Genomic DNA, 19,302 nt, shown 5'->3' on the forward strand with positions numbered 1-19,302 from the left:
GTCAGAGGAGTAACGGAGGGGTGCGGTCATAATTCTGAATGCAACTTTTCATTTGCGTTACACTTGTATAGTCATACATTGACTCACACGTACGATCAGTACTACTCAAGGCTATAGCGTAACAAATGACAGCCCTAAAGACTGGTACACTCAATACGGCTAAAAAGTATTCTTGATGCTTTTATCAGTGCCTATTCGTTTTAGGGCGAGGAAGCATTCAGACCGTGCGTAGAATTATGCCGCCTCAGAGTCCAGTGGATTACAGCAAAACGATGGCTCCCCCGGTTCCACCACATAAACCCAAAGTGACCAAGCTGGGCGAAACACAGGAACGGATTCTCAAGTGTGTTCTTTTGGGCGATGGTGCAGTGGGGAAAACAAGCCTAGTTGTCAGCTACACTACCAACGGCTACCCAACAAAATACGTCCCGACTGCCTTCGATGACTTCTCAGGTAAGACACGCCGATGTGGTTACAATGATAGGACGCAACTTAATTTAATAAAACGCACTGCAAGTTGCAACCCATTGCGAATCGCCGTTTTAATCAAATGTGGTTTTTAAAAAAACATTGTTTTAATGGTTACTTTTTCACACTGACTGATAAGGATGGATCCGCTGGAGGTCAAAGTACTCCGCTCGCCACAGGATTCCGTTGGGGTGCTAGTTCCGTGATGATATATGGATTTGGCATTTGAACACTTTTCACGATAATATCCTAGCTTCATTCGTACGTTGTTTGTTGACCAAAAACAATTATCACCTAAGTGTATTACTTATTGTTTAATAGTTTCAACTATTTGGGGTTTTGTAAAAGTAATACAATTGTTGAATGCCATATTTCATAAACATTGTGCGACATTGATAATAACGAGGAAACATTATTAATAAGTTGTCATAACCATACTGTGCGAGTTGCACACTCACATCCTAAGAAATTCGAAGACCTTATAGATCGTAAAGCCGTGTCTCTGTTGCATATTATTTCAGTGTTACGGGAAAGCTGGGGGCCCCTGTCTCGCTCTACCACCGTTGACCCAGAGACCACGCACTGCACGTGCGCGTTGTTTGCTCCCTCAAACAGCTGCGTATTTTGGAGGTCAATGCCGGACGGCCTTGGTTATCTATCCTGTAGACCCTTATCAGATTTTCCATATTCTACTGGCGCAACAGCAAACCTCCCATCTCTGTATTTTCCATTTGGCAATCGTCCAATTTCCAAAATGTCAACCAGATCAAGTCTTTGTTTGAGGGAAAAACAGCCTAGTGTTTCAAAGGGTACTCAAATACATCTTTCTCTCCACCCTTTCAAAGAGATAAGTTAGCACCTTATTAAAAAAAAAAAAAAAAAAAACACAAAGGCAAACAGTCAGATCCCCCATACAGTGGCATTAACACAAACAAAAATCTTTGATCTGCTCCCTCCATATAACATGTTTGTGTTTCTCACAAAGTACCCCAGGCTCCCTTCCTTATTTTGTCTGACTAGATGCATACATAAATTTAGGCTTGAGTGCAGAATAAACTTGTGCAACTGTTTATTTCTGCTTCATTCCGTCCAAGTGTAACTCTCGCACAGAAACAGCACACTTCGTGCAGTAACCCTTTAGAGACTTGCCTGCATTAAGCCCAGCTGAGAGAACATTTATTCATGAAACCAGTCTCCAAGCACCGGCTTTATAACTTAATACCTTTTTTTGTTAAAATTATATCCGCAAGTTTTTGAATGGAAACGGTTAGTCATTTCCCAGCATGGACACATCTGCAGAAGAAAGGTCTCACAGGAGGTTGGGTTAAGCCCCCCCGTGACGAAAGTCCAATTTTCACGGGGCATTGTGCGGTTGAAGCAGCGTGTGATGTCATAGCCCCGGTCCTGGAACTGCACCCCGCTTGTGAAACCCGATTTGAGTGGCTGTTACGCAACACCACAGGTGGCGGGGGGGGGGGAGAGGCCCGGCCGGTTTTGGGGGGAAGAAACAAACGTGGATCTTATGTCAGAGATACTTGGCAGTGGCACAATAGGGAGGGCCATGTCTGCAAATGGTCAAATTGCTGGTGAATTTAAGGGCAAGCCACCTCGGTCAAACGCTCGTGTGACTGAAAAGAGTGAGCTGGAAAGGCCGTCAGAATAATCTTGGCTCTTGGCGCTTTTTCCACAGTTGAGGAAAACACTATCTTAAAGATGGAATCCCCCTGTTCCTATCTCCCTTCAACAGCTGTGCTATCGACTATGATGCACCACAGGTCTTGGCTTCACAAGAGCCTTTTTTTCTTCTTTTTTTGTACACATTTTTACCAAATTTCCCCACTTTACCAAGTAGGGATTCTGGAAGAGTTTCTCCAGAAATCTGCCAGCTAAAGACCTAGAAATATTTCCAGAAATCTCCTGCCTCAATGTTACTGTGAGTAAAGCTGGATAAAGCATGCAGAAGTAATTTCTGAGACTTCCGATAAGCTGCATGTTTCTTACTTGTGTATATATAAAGTATATGGTACATATACAAAATAAATGATAGGGTAAGCCTACTTGGTGCTATATGTGGTATATGCTATCACAGTCACGCATCTGCGTAGTTACACAAAAGCTTTGAATGTTGCCATTGTTGTTTGTGCACAATAAAATATAGCAAGACATTAGCTGTATGAGTCACTTTTTCTTCATTAGCAAGTGACTTGGAAAACATTAGCTCACTTCTCTGGCTTTTAAGCCAGAGTTAGCAAATGATACATCGCTGGGCTTGTTCAGACTGCAGCTGGCCTACTGGCATCATCATCTGTAAGTGTTGTCAACCTGGATACCAGATATACCTGGGTTATGTGAACAAGAGAAGCCACTAGATTGTTCATAGTACAATGTTCCGTGTTCACAGTGTGAAAATGACTGTTGAGAGTATTGAGTTCAGGAACAAAGGGTGAACAACAGGGGTGTTTGTCCAGGTTTAATTGCCAGTGTCAACACCACTGATTAGCATACAATGCTAATCCATACAAGGGGGGTGGTGTCGTCCCCCGTCCCCCCCCCCCCCTCATAATATGCCTGGTTTGCGGACTCTTGACTCTGACTCAACCGGCTGTCAGTATTGCACTTATCTAAAAACCAGCCTTTGCCCATGGGAATGGTCAGCAGGGTGTAGGGAGTATGCGGTTGAGTTCTAGGTCATATGGGATCGGGAGAGTGAGGTGGCAGTTGAGTGTACTGGAATCCACTGTAGTGCTGTGCTGTCATTATTACTGTATGCTGTATGATATAGATGGTGGATCTATATCCCCCACCAGTCCCCTGGAGAACTGGGGAAGTATACCAGGGACGTTGCTCAACTTGAGCACAGGCCAGAGGCCGCAGCACTCGCCTCCCCAAAAATGTTTCTGTTTCTGCACCCATAAATCTGACTTCCCTCACAGCCCCCGTGGTTTACCGCTGAAGAGGTTGTTTTCGCCCTTGGTCTTGCTGCATAAAACCTGAAATTGCTTGACAGTAATAGTGATTGCTTGACATTTTTTTATGATCATTTTACTGGGCCACGTACCTCTGTAAGCGTGGTCTGGCAACCTTGGTTGTGTATTGTTGTAGTTGTGGCCCTACTGTGTGTGTGTGTGTGTGTGTGCGTGCTGTGTGCACAGTTTGACCGTCTCTCTCTCTCTCTGGTGCAGCGGTCGTACAGGTGGACGGGAGCCCGGTTCGGCTGCAGCTGTGTGACACCGCCGGACAGGTGAGGACCGCCCCTCCACTGAGTCACAGGCACACCCAGCGCCCGGCCGTCGCCCCGAGACTCAGAGCACAGGCTCCAGCACGGGCCACGCTCCCTGGCGCTCACGTGTCCCAACATGTCGTGACGTTGGACAGCCATTGAAGTCAGTGGCAATGTGCATGAACGTGGCGTCTACGCCATTTGCTTGACATTGTCACTGGCCTGTTCTGATGGGTTTTGCTCATTACCAGAGCAGCTGTGGCCCCCTGCAGTCACATCCACACGCACTTGCACGCAGGCAAACGCAAGACGCCCTCAGAAAACACCGGCTGCTTCGGTTGTGCGCGCTCTTTTTTTTTTCCTTCTTTTTTTTTGATCATTCTGTTAGTCTGGAGCAAGACCAAGGACATTCCATGGGTGTTGCTCCCTGGAGCAAGACAAAGCTGTTCTAGCTGCAAGTTCTGTCAATTTGTCAAATTGATTGCAGGTAAGGGCACATCGTGGTGCTCCTACAAAAAGGCCTGCTGGTCCTCCCCTGCTGTGCAGGCTTGGGCAGAAGACCTGAAGCTGAAGTTCTCGCCTTGAGCGTGTCTTCTAAACTTTTTATGTTGTTGTTGTTCCTCTATCGCGGGGAGCGGTTGTGCAACTGTATCCAGCTTTCTCTGGAAGCGGGGCGCGCGCGCCTGGTGCAATTACGGGTCTGAGTGCCAGTGTTTAAACGCCTGCAGTCAACCTGCGATCGTGCACGTCACCACGGCCGGCTGGTGTTTTGTCTGGGGGGAAATTTGCGCTCCACTTCTTGGCACGGGGTGACGGCGTGCAATCTGCACCCGAGCCGGAGGTCCGTGAAGAGCCCTCGTACGGTCCCCGCAGTGACGTCTGAGCAGATTGAGCTCATTAGTACCAGAACGTTTTTCCTCAGACAGACACAGACCAGCTGGGACAAACTGGGCTAGATAAGAACTCAAAGTGCAAGTATCACTTTTCAAAGGGTTTCAAACTTTGTGGAGGGCCGGGTAGTGCCGTGCATTTGGAGAACGGCGAAATGAAGGTTGTCTTTGTTGTGGTTCAGGAGTCGGTGCTGATTGATGCTGGGTGGGTCGGGGTGGTGCTGATGGGGGCAGCTAAGGGTGTAAGTACAGGAGCATAACTGTAGGACCACCAGAAGGAGGAAGGAGGCAATGAGGGGGTTAAGGGCAGACATTTTGTTTCAAGAATCCGCCGTGGAGTTAATCTTTGTTTTCGGGGATTTGGGAGGCCCTGTTCGCTAAGCTGTGTGGCTCCAGTGTCTTAATTTGTTCAATTCACAAAAAAAAAATTGGGGGGGGGGGGGGAGTGAGGAGTTGAATTAAAGCAGATTTTGAAAGTTTGTCGTTGAGGGATTTACAGTACATTTTGTTCTCGAGCTTCTTGCTATTTTATTGGCACAGTCGGATAAAGTGTTATCTTTATATGTGTGGAACTAGGACAGGCCTTAGCCATTGAAGATTATCAACCTGCTGACTGGTGTGCTATAACCGGTATCACTGATAAAGCTTCTCTCCTCTTTCACTGTTATTTTCATTGTGGGCTAGAAGTTGATTTAATTTACCCAATAAAGGATTGGAGAGTGTGGACCTACAAAATTGTGTGGACCTACTGTATGTTATCAGTGACTCAGCCAATCATTGTTTTGCTGTGGGTAGCGAAATCCATTGACGTGTTCAACAGGGCAGGGGGGCCTCTCCCTCTCCCAGCATTCGTAAAAATCTGATAAGACTTCTAGACTTATTCTCTTAGGTAACTGCTGTAGATTAAAGAGCGGGGTCACTCCCGAAAAATTGCCGACCTCACCTCTCGCCCCCCTCCCTTGTGTCCCCAGGACGAGTTCGACAAGCTGCGGCACTTCTGCTACCCGCGGGCGGACGCGCTGCTGCTGTGCTTCAGCGTGGTCAGCCCGGCCTCGTTCCAGAACGTGTGGGAGAAGTGGGTGCCCGAGATCCGTCGGCGCTGCCCGCTGACGCCCGTCCTCCTGGTGGGCACGCAGTGCGACCTGCGGCAGGACGTCAAGGTGCTGATCGAGCTGGCCCGCCGCAGGGAGGCCCCCGTGGCCGAGGCCGACGCCCGGGCGCTGGCCGAGAAGGTGGGCGCCGTGGCCTACGTGGAGTGCTCCGCCCTCACGCAGAAGAACCTGAAGGAGGTGTTCGACGCCGCCATCGCCGTGGGCCTGCGCCACGCCGGCAGGCGCGACCGCCGCGAGAGGAAGGTCCGCAGCACCGCCGACAAGATGAAGACGCTCTCCAAGTCCTGGTGGAAGAAGTACGTCTGCGTGCAGTGACCCCGCAGGCCAGGGGGGGACTTTTACTCTGAAACGAGGACTCTTAATCTTGAGGGGAAAGGAGAGGACGTCGGATATGACTGGGATGGCCTGCCCTGAACACTGTAAAGTGGGTTGCTCAGAGGAACTTGGACTGTATGACTACCTATTATATCTTCAAGTGGAAGGACATTCATTCTTCTCAGTGTTTCAAAGAGGTGGCAAGGAGCTGGATGTTCCTGGTCTGCATGAGTTGATATTCAAAGGACACTGGGACATTGAGTTTCTGCTTTTGGGCTGTGATCAACTGACTCTGAAACAAAGCCATGCTATTTAAAGTGAAATAATTATTCTTTCATGTAAACGATGGAGACATATCGTATAATTTTTTTGGGGGGGGCGGAGGAGGCAGGGGTGGGAAAGCTAAAATTGTCATCTTGTATCTGTTCAATAGATCACAGAATATACACGCACATGAAAAACTCAGACAGTGGACTCAGTGAAAAGGAAGCTTCAGTGCCATACATTTTTTAACACTGAAAATACTTTTTATTCATATTATATCTGTTCCCATATGTCGGTATGCTGATTTTCCACCATTTTTCCAGATCCTGTCATTTTTACTGTACTTATTATGTGTTTTTCCTTTTTCTGTCTGAACACTTTCTGTTCGTTTTTCATCATCACTCTCTCAGTCCTGGGGGTTTCCTTCCCCTCTCTTTTTTTTTTACAACATTTCACATTTCATGTCAACCATTCTGTCCAAATCATGTCAAGTATCTCCGAGGGGTCCATCACTCCATGTAACAACTCTGATATTAATTTAACCTCAACTAAGGAACCCTTAGTTGAGTTCTGTTCGAACTTTGACGTCCAGACATCATTGTTCGCAGTCGTTCAAAATGGCCGACAGGATGATCTAATCATCGCCGTGATTTAAATGATCAGTGAACGCGCCGAGGCACAATGAGTGATGCAAGAAGGCTGAACTGAGCCCTCTGGACCAGGATTGACTATAGAATTTAGTATCTTTGCCTCTAGATTCACTACTAAAAAACATGCTTGAACAGCCAAAACAAAATGGATGTTATTGCTTCTCATTCTTCAGAAGCTCGCCTGCTCTCTCTCTCTTTGTGTTTTAATCAAATGAGGATATGGCAATAAACTGTACAGCCACTGATCAAACAAGTGAATAAATATGTGAAAGATTAATATTGTCTGTCTTAAGATGAGTACATTTCATTGTCCGTGAGGTGATTTGGCGCGATATGAATACAAATATGATTAATTCTTCAGGGTGATTCTGTGTAGATTTACCGGTCTGCTCTCTTTCATACACTGCGAATATGATTGGAGAGGAGTGTGTTTGTGTGTGTCTTGCAGGCAATTGCCTCGGCTGAAAATTGAAATGGAAATGAATAAATAAAATGTGAAATCCTGAAACCAACTGCACTTAAAGGTGTGCTTGTGTTCACAGAAGTCAGCGTTGAAGAAGGATTTGGATGTTTGGTGTATATTTTCCCCCATTAATCAATGAAGCACTCACTGGTTAGCATGCATGATATAACATAACTATAAGACACAGTTGAGTCATATTCGCGTATCAGGCCAGTTTATTCCATGTGTATACCAACAGTTTTTACTTTGGCTGAATCATTATATCAAATGAGTGTAAATTGTATCAGAGTATTGCGCAAACAAGATGGAACGCGTAACATTTCCATGGCAACATTTTGGGTCTGAGCTTTATGAAAGCCCAAGCTGTTCTGTTTGGGCTACAGTAATAAAAAATAAATAAAAAAAAGAAGTCCCCCTTTCTAAAGAGCTCAGCGGGATTTTTGGCAAAGAATTTTACAAATATTTGCTCACATACAGACAGGCTTCAGTTCCAGATCCAGGCAGAAACAGCCTAATGAGCAATAAAATAAACTATTTCAACCACACTTATGCAGTGGAGAGACATGCTATTCAAGGGATTAGCACGCCAGCAAACCACTCTCCAAATCCATAGTTGCTAGTACATATAGCAGTTGTTCAAAACAGTTTAGAATCAGCAAACCATATGACTTAATTTGTACTTTTTGGACCCATGAATTGGTTTGATTCTTAAAATATTTGTACATGGCAATTTGTACAAAAAAGAATAACATTTAAGCATTATTTGTTCATGAAATAATTAATTTGCAATAATTTCTCCTTGTAATTTTTACCATTCATGTTATTGTTGTTACCATTACTTTTATTACATTAAGGAAAAATGGAGTAGTGAGTATCAGGGTATTTGGGAGTTTAGTAAGTAACCCATTCTGCCAGTTTTGCCCTCCCTACTCTTCAAATTAAAACAAATTTCACAAAAATTATCCCCCGGTCTGCACAAAAACTGCCCAATGCTGTGAATACCAATTTGCAATTATAAATGTCTAGTCTTTTAGAAAAAAAGGGTTTTGAAAGCGTTCTGTGGCTTGTCTTTTTAGTTTTTTATGGAACCCTCTGTGGTAGGTGTGAAAAGTGTTAATGCTCCCAGATTGAACCATTTTTCCCAACCCTTGAGCTAGATAGGGTTCCCTGATGGAGATGTAGAGAAGCGTTTTTGAATCCTTACTCGTACGAGTGTACAAACTGAATCGCTGTGCTCAACCGCTGTTCACGTAACTGATTTGGGTTAATCAGGGTCTGGGTGAAATTCACACAAAAACCAGGCTACTGTACATTCAGATGTAAGCCATTGCAACCAGACGGATACTTAATGTCTGCAAAGTTGTCCCTAAAACAATAATGAATGTGGTAATGACAGAGGAGGAACTGAACTGAAAGTCTTTCTTTGATTTGTGTCTGCATTCTGGAGAGGGGCGAGAGGCGGTGTTGGTGGAGCTGGAATGGGTAAGGAGTATTTTCCCTATTATAGCCCGATCATCATGAGTCCAGCCCCTCGCCTGTAACACTGGTAATTTCACTGAAAGCACCCCTGTTTTGTCTTAGCACAGCGACTAGTTCAAGTGGCAACAACCGTATAAGGCCCGGGCCCCCCCCCAACCCAGTTAATGAACAGTCTCCACGAAGCCAGACTCCGCTCAGACAAACACGGCAGTCCCACCCTGGCGGTGAGATTTACGCTGTTTGGGCGCGGTGTGGTGTGGGAGCAGAAAGTAGATAGCGGTCCTGGTTTACAGCTCCATGTGTTTCTCATACAGCGCCACCGCAAGGGTCACGGGTCCAGTCGGGTCCCACTGCACTTTGTCCCCGCGGAAATTGAGTGCAGGTTCTCTTTGTCTTACAATGCCGTCGCTGTGCTGTTGGGTTTTATCCGTTCTCGTTCACACGCTCGGCACTCCGGCTATTCTGTGAGCCTTCGTCACAATGCGGTCCGAACGGAGCTTGCCAGAGTGAACTGAAGGCGCCCTGTAACAATGGGAAGACATTTGCTGCAGGGACATTGGCAAAGGATATTGCTGTTAAGTTATAAAAGACTCATTATAAGCCCACAAGATAATTTGGAGATTTTAGAGGGTGATCTCATTTTGATATGACTCGCTATCCTCATTAAATGTCATAAAGACCAGGCTAACATCAAACAATGTATAAAAACGTTTCGCCGATTTGCTGTAACTATGTAATAAAACAATTATTTTGGATATGGTGCTGAGGAAATGAAATGCGACTATAAGACGATTAAACAATAGAATTTACAAATGTTCTGAATGTTTTTACATAAAAATAAATGTTTAATGTTTGTTAGGCTAGATGAAATGGGTCTTTCGTTGATGCAAGTGGCTTGGCCAGAATCAAAGAAAACGGAAATTTGACACATATATCACCTCAAGATGAGTTATGCCGCATGAAACAAAACTACAGTAGCCAATTTCATGCATGAAAAAAGCACTTTTCCACTTTTATTCTGCTTATGTAATTTCTGGGAATGTTTAGGTAATACATGAGCTGAGACTTTCAGTTCCATAATGGGTTTCTGACTGCCTGGGGTCAGGCCAGGGCTGTTGTACTCAGATATCTGTGACTGTGATTGAGCTAACGGGCCAGGATTAGACTTCATTAAGGGTTTTAACGTATGCTATACAGATCCAGGTCAGCACTGAGCTTTGCATGTGGTCTGAAAATTCATATTGTACATGCTCAAGGCTCATGCTATTGTGCAACCTGTCTGGTTGTCATGAGAACGGCGCATGTTGAGTCCCCCCTTGATACTTCATTACAATGCTGACATCTGGAAAGAAATTAATATATATATATATATATATATATATTTTTTTTTTTTAAGTGAACATTGTTTTATTGGGTGTCAACACTGGGGTTCATAATATGTCCAGCAGGGAGAACAATATTACTTATAAAACAAAAAATATTTATATCAACGAATATCCTTTTACTCCGTGGCTGCGGTTGGCTGCCCGTGAACAGTGTGTGGAACACTGTGGAAGTGACACAGATGTGTATTGTGTACAGGGGCTGTTGAGAGATGGCCCGTTCCTCACCCCACCAGGATGGCTGGGTTTTATTGCCCGGGTGCCTCTCCTTCAAAGCCTGCTCTGACAGCGCCATAAAGCAGCAGTAAACTCTCACAGTGGCTGTGAGGCCTGAGAGCGGTGGCGAGATGATTGTTTAACGGTCTTTCGTAAAAGCGCACAGGTGGCTGAAGATGAAGCCCGTTCCCAGCCTCCTTCTGCCGTTCGCCTGGGAATCGCCCCGCTTCCCGCTCTCACCACAGCCAACCACAGAGGCCCCAGAACAGGGCTTCTGAGCCTGCTGAACGATGCTCTTGTGTGTGTGTGTCCTGTGTGTGCTGTGTGTTGTGTGTGCGGGCAAGTGTGTGCATGTGTGTTTGCTTGTGTGTGTTTGCATGTGTTTGCATGTGTGTGTTTGTTTTTAACAGCACTTCCTATGTATTTTCCTAGTTATGGATGTGATGCTTTGACTTGTGGAAGAACCTATGCACTTTGTAAGTCGCTTTGGATTAAAAGCATCTGCCAAATGACTAAAATGTAAAATGTAAATGTAATGTGTGTGTGTGAGAGAGAGAGAGAGAGAGAGAGAGAGAGAGAGAGAGAGAGAGAGACTGACCCAGTAAAGAAGGGACTGCTGTTCCAGTGAAGGAGGACCTGTTGTTCTTGGCACATTCAGTATTTTTGTGTCATTTGTGTGTGGAAATTGGTTTCTGGACTCTTGAGATGTATGGTTTCATATTCTCACGTAGCAATCACTAAACAAACTCACGCCATTTACCTGGGGTTTAAAATAAATTGCAGTTTGAAAGGTATTAATCTTATTTCCAGGGCGTAAGTAGCTTGCTATCTGGCACCTTTATCAGCGCTGATATCTACAATGACTTGAGAAACACCCATACCAGTTCCATGAAGGAGACCAGTTAATGATTGCTCAGTAGAATGGCTTGAGGTACTTTTCTCAATGGCAGCATTTCACTTCCGTCTTTGTAGTTTCATTTTCATAGTCATCAACGTGTGATTAAATGCAACGCAATTGTGCGCGCTTTGTCATTAAATCTGATTCTTCTATGACTGTATTTCAGCTATTTCTGTGTGTTGTGTGTTGACTAGTTAGTATTCGGCTTGACTTTTGTTTTGGTGATTCTCGCCAAAACTTTCCATCTCTCTGGAAACCAGCTACAGCTCTGTAGTGTTGAATTTTTCTGGCAAAAAATAAAAATAAAGTATTTCAGTTAATATTGTATAGGTTATTTGTCTATGGATCATAAATTATTTTATTTCTAATACTTTATTTAAAATCTAAATGCTCTGTAGCTTGTGTCACATCCCGAGTGTGATTGGCTGGCTGGGGTGAACCACCGGGACAGGCTTATCTGATTGGCCGTCTGAGGCCCATTGTTTTCTCTGTGTGAGGAGTGTGCCCACAGTGATGATGTCACCTGTTTTATCAGCATGTGATGGGGTCTGTCCCCTCCACTCCTCCTCTCTCCCCCACACTCCTTCCCCAGGGTTTCACTCATTCAGCCTCCTCTGAGTGTGCGGCCTGACGGCTCCAAAGTTTTCATCCTCCACAGACTTCTGACAGTCTGTCAGCCTTCACGGAAAAATATATTCCGTTATAAATATGTGGACGTGAAATCATAATCATATTTCAAGGCTGCGATTTCTTGTTATTATGTGAAAATTCTGTGAGAGTGCCATTTTTTACCTGCTCATATTTGAAGTGTCTACAGTCAATCAATAATTTATTTTATTTCAGCATATTAGATCTATATTTTATTTCCATAAGAATGGACCAATAATGAGTTTATTATCATTCAGCGCTCTCTTATCATCTATCATGTTTCGGTGTCTACGGGAAAACAACACTATCTCTCTGGAACTGAAGGACTGGTTTTTATGACAAGTTTATTGTTGCTTCCTTTTCAATGGAAAAAGGCCATATTGTTTGTTACATTGGAGAGTGTGGGATTTTTCCTCCGGTCTGCCAAGTCCTCTTCTTCCTCCTTCATCCAAATGTTTGCTTTTACTCACAAGGCAAAAGCAGAGGCACACTGAGGACTCCTGAAACACTGCTGTTTTGCTAGAGTTTACCTTCCAAGACATACATTACATTACATCAATGGCATTTGGCGGACGCTCTTATCCAGAGCGACGTACAGTTGATTAGACTAAGCAGGAGACAATCCTCCCCTGGAGCAATGCAGGGTTAAGGGCCTTTGCTCAAGGGCCCAACGGCTGTGCGGATCTTATTGTGGCTACACTGGGATTTGAACCACCGACCTTGCGGGTCCCATGTACCTTAACCACTACGCTACAGGCCGCCCTATAGGATATAGGACACGAGGTAAATGAACACACACACACACACACACACACACACTCATTTTCATTGCTGAAACGGATAACGCTTTGATTGATTAATCTAGAGGCTTTTATATAGGCTTTTAAGGCCGATAAGCCCTTTTCTTTATTTATTTATTTATTTATTTGCACATTAATCAACATTTTCACTTTCCACATCAATGTAAATGTAGAGTTGCGTAATGAGCTCATTTCCCTCTGTAGCCCATTCGCTAGATTGTATCAGCCGTTACAGTGAAAGTGTCACCTGAGGCAGGCCGGATTTCGGGGCTCCTCCGCAGCGCCCCGTCTGCCGGGGAGGCCTGGCGCTGAGCCCCGGCGCTGAGGCCCTGGACAGACCACGGCGGTTTCCATGGCGTTCTGCCAGGCCAGACGCAGGGCCGGTTATGTAACTGTATACCTGTTGCTCCACGTCGGGTAAGACTTTATCTCTTCAGCAGATAGCGCACGCTGAAGCACTTCGCCCGTCTTTGCACAACAGCTCTGGCGGACTTCCCTGGGCTTAGCTGAGCCATGGCCGCCTCTCCCTGGCATGCCGAAACCTGCAGCCTTTCAAAGGGCGCCGTGCCCTCTCTCTCTCTCTCTTCCCATCTCTCTCTCTCCCTCTCTCTCCCTCTCTCTCTCTCTCTCTCTCTCTCTCCCTCATTGCAAGGTAAAAAGGTCATGTATCAAGGCAAATGCTAGAATTTAGGGGGATGCTAGAAATGCTCGATTTTACTATTTCACTGAATGATGAAACAATATATATATATATTTTTTTATTTTGCCTATTAAAAGGAGAGCAATTAATCATTTAAAACTAATTGGAGGTTACAAACTTTCCTCTTACGTATGCAGAGACTATATACTGTTTCTGCTCCTCTCCAGCAAAGGCTCCTACAACACACATCAGCTCACTGATTCAATCCACCAATCAGGCTTGAAATGTTTTCTGTATAGTATAGCACCATTTGCAAACAGGTCGCAACAGTCCTTCACAATGAACATTTTCCAGAGGGGAAAACAGAAAGACGCAGGCACTTTGGGAATAGGCACTTTGGAAATACCTGGATAATTATCTCTTGACCCCTTAAACAATAATCATCAGCCAGGAATCCTGGGAAATACAAAAAGTGGTTGAACAGCTTAAAAAGCACAAACATACCGGGGTGCAAAACAAGCAGCTTTACGGCTGAAAGAGTGTCTCGGGTCCTGTTAAACACCATTATACATAACTGCACTCCCCATCTTTCTGTCTGGGAATGCATGTGCAGACAGTATGCATTACAGTGTTCAAAAGGGTGATTACAAAACCCCTGTTCAGATTTATTCAAATAGCAGACACTCTTACCCAGGAGAACTTCCAAACAGAGAAACTGACTTTTAGCACAATCCAAAGGGTTGCAGTATGGAACTGCGCCATAACGCTGTCTATCCCCATATACTGTAAGTTCCATACAGAAACCTATACGAGGGCACAGGTAAATAAAGTCAGCTGTAAAACAGTGAACAATAACATTCACTGTAAGGAGTGCCAGCATTGTCATCTGGGCTCAAAGAGCAGCCATTGCGTGACAGTCACACACAGCCTCGCCAGCACAGGAAGGAGTGTACGAGATGGAATCGTCTCATTTGATAGCCCAGCCCGATCTGTGATTGGACGCTGTGGCTAAAAACAATATTGGGGTTCATGAGGAGAGCGGTCGTACCTCCGAGTGCGTCGCAAAGCATCATGGGAACTGTTTCAGTTAGGTCACCTCCTTGTGTATGTTGGCACTGCTCTGACAGAAATGCTTGTGTTCTACCCACACGGTTGACACAGGTTAACAAAACATAGGTCAATAGGTTTTATTGACAAAGGAGTTTTTACTTGATCTGGGCAGAAGTAACATAACCCAAGCCTGCAGCCATGGGTGGTTATTAAGGAACACAATGTTGAATTTGACCCGACTTTGAACAACTGCAGTTTGTATAAAGCAGTGAGGGGGAGGGCGGACATCCAAATATCCAATCAGGAAATGATCTGACTCTCATCCAATAATCTGCTTTTATTAAGGAACGGGAGAAAAATAAACAGCCTCTTGCACACACACATAAAAGTGCTTTCATCAGCAAAAGCTTTTCACCTCTTGATGAATGAGCTCTCAGAAATCTTTTTTTTTGTTCCTTAATAACAGAGTAAAAGCATGGGCTGAAGCTTAAACTCCAAGAACAATACTAACTCCCTCGCTCCTTCCTTCTCTCCGCCACCTCTCTCTCTCTCTCTCTCTCTCTCTCTCTCTCACTCTCTCAGTCCCTCTCACTCTCTCTCTTACCCTGCAACACAAACTCCCCATTCTCTGTCTTTCACTGTGAGCTAACACACCCTCACTTTCTCCTCTTGTCTCCCCTTCTTCACCCTGTACAAGCTCAACGTCAACGTGTGACCGTATGAAATGACAGCCATTTTGTTAAGTACGGGAAACATTAAACACTACACTGGAAGTTTTTGGTTCTAGAAGGTCAGTTCTAGACGTGGAAGTGTAGCAGATGATTGGATCTTTAATGAATTAGCCGCCTGACTGTGCGGCACGTTGTAAGCAGGGTATGGCTTGGCGTGGTGTTTTTTTTTTGGCACGTGTCTGGCAGAGACGGCAGTGGAAGGAAACTCCGGTAAGATTGATGGCCAGGCCCCGGCCCTTATTGGCTCTTTATCGTTAGAGGTAATCACTTCCACTTCATTTTAATGGCGGAAGCTATTAGTGCAGCCGCGACTGGGGCCCTGGAACGCAGCCGCGCCGGTCGCTGTTAATTAGGGCCGGACCCGGCTCGCTTTTCATTCTGCCGCCTTTGAAACCCGATCAAGGGGCCTGACCTTTGACCCCGCCTCTCCAAGAGGACGGCAGGAAAAGGACCCCTCCTCCCCCCCCCCGGGGCCAGGATGTGTCCTGGAAGCCCCCCCCATCGGCCCCTGACCCCAGACACTGTCCAGACCTCGCGTCTTTGTCCGCGCTTAGCGGAACGGACAGGAGCAGGAGGCCGGGGCTCGCCCTCCCGGAATGTTCCACTGACCTGTCAGCACGTATTTTACTTCACTCCCTTCCAGCTGTGTTTCTGTGTGTTTAAATGTGTGTGCGTATACAGGTATGTATGAGTGTGTGTGTGTGTGTGTTTAAATGTGTGTGCGTATACAGGTATGTATGAGTGTGTGTGTGTGTGTGTGTTTAAATGTGTGTGCGTATACAGGTATGTATGTGTGTGTGTGTGTGTGTGTGTGTGTGTGTGTGTGTGTGTGTGTTTAAATGTGTGTGCATATACAGGTATGTATGAGTGTGTGTGTGTGTGTGTGTGTGTGTTTAAATGTGTGTGCATATACAGGTATGTATGAGTCTGTGGGTGTGTGTGTGTGTATGTTCTAGTTTCATATTGTACATTGTACAATACATATCCCATTGCTCCTGTAGCTACATAGTCTTTCTTGAGTATTCAAAAATGTGAGTGACTTTGTGCTGACAAGACTGGGTCACATAAACTGCTGTGGTTTTAAAGAGGTCGTTTAATTTTTTTCTTGTCAAATGCCCCTCACTGCCCTTTGGATATTTAAGTCGATATTTTAGTTAAATCCCAAGTGCACTGAGCCATAGCCACCCCTCATTCTAAAAAAAACATAACTCAGAGTGTGCTGTTAAGGACCATAAAAATTGACCAGTCACCCTTAAATATGATTACCCGGAGTAAGCCCGGAGCTTCCTATTTAAAAAGTGCTGCCTTTTCCTTTTCCATCTGTTTAACTTTATGAGAGCGAACGCACTTTTCTTCTTCTTGGTCCTCTACTATAATTTCCCGGCATTTCACCTCGGTCGTCTGTTTTGGGGGTCACGGCGTAATTTCAGGTTTTCCGTACGTATTCCTTCTTTTCATTTCCCTGTGGAAAAGCCCCCGGAGAAGTAAATGTTGAGGGCCGCAATTAATGTAAATAGCCCTATGCGAAATAAAGACTGACTGAATGGCTATTCATTTGAGGTCAAAAAGCAATCAATGTTGTCATGGATTGTGTATGGAGACGGCCTTTTTTGCTGGTCCTTTTTGTGGTGAAAACACGAGTAACAGTACCGGTGTTTTTCTGCATCAGTTTTCCCGGGTCATATGTGGGGAGGATCCACAGAATTAGTCACCATGGAGATTTTTCCTTTTCTGTCTCTGACTCAGCTCAAGATAAGAATTGACTTGCTTTTCTTGCCATAGCAAACTAGTGTTTATGTGGTTTACTCATGTAAATATTAACCATAATCTGCAATAATAATAATACAGTAATAATGGAATATCATAGCTTGCGATGATAGGAAACAATCCAATGGCCGTTTGAGAAGTGATCTCTCAGTCTTTTGTAATATCTTCCGCCCTCTCTTGCTTTGTTTCATTCACTCACTCACTCACTCACTCTCTCCCACCCCTCCCTCCTGCATTTATCTCTCATCCCTCTCTCCCCCTCCCTTCGCTGGAACCGCTGAATACCGCCAGTCATTTCCCCAAAACTACGTAGGAACAGAAATCCCTTTGTCGTGCCGTGGGCCTGTATGAATTCTCCCTCTGTACGGGTTTTTTATTTGCTTCTTTTATCTTCCCCGTTCCCTTGTAAAGCTGCAGCTTCGCCCCTGACGTGGAGCCTCATTGAGCTGCAGGCACATCTATTCACAGAATAAAAGACAGAAATCTGCTCCGGAGCTTTTTGACGGACGATTTGTGCGCGTATTGTCGCATTTCCCTTTTGTGTTGGGAGTGAAACTGGCAGAGGCTGAGACGGGCGGTTGTTTGTGCGGATGCGTGTGAGCAAGGCTTTCGGTCGCAGTGTGTCAGGGAGACAGAGGCAGAGTTTCTGGCCTGAATGAGATTGACCCGCGCGGTCGTGGGTTTGACTGAGAGCAGGCCCGTGTCTCGGTCAGTACGGTTTTACATTACAATACAGCGTGATATGTTATCACCCTTCTGATAGTGTCAGCATTTTGTAGGTCGATCCTTCTGATTATCCCATTTTTCTGCTTATTATTTTTGTGGGAGTATTTTTCTCCGGAGTTGTGACCCATACACCAGTGGGAGGGGTAAAAGGAGGGAAAGAACAGGAGTGGGTGTGTGTGTGGGGGGGGGGATATCGTTTTGGTGAAAGCATCCATTCACTGAACAAAATTACTGACAGATTAAAACATTAATGTCCAGTTCTTCACTTCATTAAATTCCACAAGTGAAATGTTTTTCCATACTTTTCCAAACAAATTCCTTTACACATCATAAGCAGGCTAATTAGAATGAAGGGCTGGCAGACAGAGAGAGCAAGAGAGAGAGAGAGAGAGAGAGAGAGAGAGAGAGAGAGAGAGAGAGAGCGAGAGAGAGAGAACAGCTGTTGGAAAACAGGTGTTATTTGTTCTTGATACAGATATGTTTATATTACAAACCAGGTGTCAGCTGTATGGTGGGGAGAAAGAATTGGAAACAGAAGTAAAAGAGAGAGGGATACAAAGCAAGGGAGAGGGATGAAAAGTGAGAAAGAGAATATGGAAGAGAGAGGAGGTATAACTGGGAGAAAAGGTGGAGGGAAAGGGGGAAAGAGAGAGGGAAAGGGTGGCCCCCTCGTCATAGCTCCTAATTACTCTCATTAGGCCTGGACCTCCCTTAAGGAGCCGGTCGGGTTGACCTTGGCCTTTGAAGCCAAGTGCTGCTCTGTCTGGGTCTCTCATAACAATTGCTCCCTGTGTGTGTGTGTGTGTGTGTGTGTGAGTACACGCGCATGTGTGTGTGCCCATGTAATTATGTGAGGCTGGTGTGTGTGAGCATGTGGGTGGGTGATGGTGTGTGTGTGTGTGTGCATATGCATGTGGCTGTATAATTATGTGAGGCTTGTGTGTGTGTGTGTGTGTGTGTGTGTGTGTGTGTGTGTGTGTGTGCACATGCATGTGTGGCTGTATAATTATGTGAGGCTTGTTTGTGTGAGTATGTGGGTGTGTGATGGTGTGTGTTTGTGCGTGCACGTGTTTCTGTTCCTGTATAATTATGTGAGGCTTGTGTGTTTGAGTGTATGGATGGGTGACTGTGTGTGTGTGTGTGTGTGTGTGTGTGTTTGTCTATCTCATTTCCTCTCCTCGGAAGGTAAACAGAAGCAAAACAACAGTGCAGAAATTGTTCAATCAAGAGGCCTCATTTTGACTTTGCCTTGTGTACTGTATACTCTGTGCGTATAAGCGTCTGCAGCTCATGTTCCGTATGCGTCTGCGTCTTATTAAATGTGAGGTGTGTGTTTGCGCACTCATCGGTGTGTGTGTGTGTGGTGTGTATTTAAATCGTTCGGGTACGTGCGTGGATGCGCTCGCAAATGTGCATACTATGTGGGGCATGCGTGTATGTGCTTGCGTACTCGAGCGTCCGTTGACGCGCCACGTTTCACGCCTGAGCTCAAAACGAAAACGAAACATGCAGCTGAGGCTGGCAGCCAGCCTGCTCTCTCTCTCCGGGGCTGAAGCTGCCAGTGGGGCCAGACTGCCTATTAG

At 45.3% G+C, this 19,302-nt stretch overlaps 1 protein-coding gene across 1 annotated transcript; it reads left to right on the forward strand.

The window, feature by feature from the left end:
- rhoub (ras homolog family member Ub) lies at positions 1 to 7,431 on the forward strand. Its single transcript, XM_061217004.1, has 3 exons — positions 1 to 453; positions 3,651 to 3,709; positions 5,550 to 7,431. Exons 1-3 carry the CDS (start codon positions 237 to 239, stop codon positions 6,003 to 6,005), a joined length of 732 nt encoding a protein of 243 aa, XP_061072988.1. The 5' UTR covers positions 1 to 236; the 3' UTR covers positions 6,006 to 7,431.
- Positions 7,432 to 19,302: the final 11,871 nt, after the last annotated feature.

Source organism: Conger conger, chromosome 13 (genome assembly GCF_963514075.1).
Source record: "Conger conger chromosome 13, fConCon1.1, whole genome shotgun sequence".
Taxonomy (NCBI): domain Eukaryota; kingdom Metazoa; phylum Chordata; class Actinopteri; order Anguilliformes; family Congridae; genus Conger; species Conger conger.

What these genes read in the sequence shown, in the direction of transcription:
- rhoub (XM_061217004.1), top strand. Translation starts at nt 237, where the DNA reads ATGCCGCCTCAGAGTCCAGTGGATTACAGCAAAACGATGGCTCCCCCG. An exon ending in TGCCTTCGATGACTTCTCAG is followed by an intron (nt 454 to 3,650) that starts GTAAGACACGCC and finishes TCTCTGGTGCAG; the next exon opens with CGGTCGTACAGGTGGACGGG. An exon ending in TGTGTGACACCGCCGGACAG is followed by an intron (nt 3,710 to 5,549) that starts GTGAGGACCGCC and finishes TTGTGTCCCCAG; the next exon opens with GACGAGTTCGACAAGCTGCG.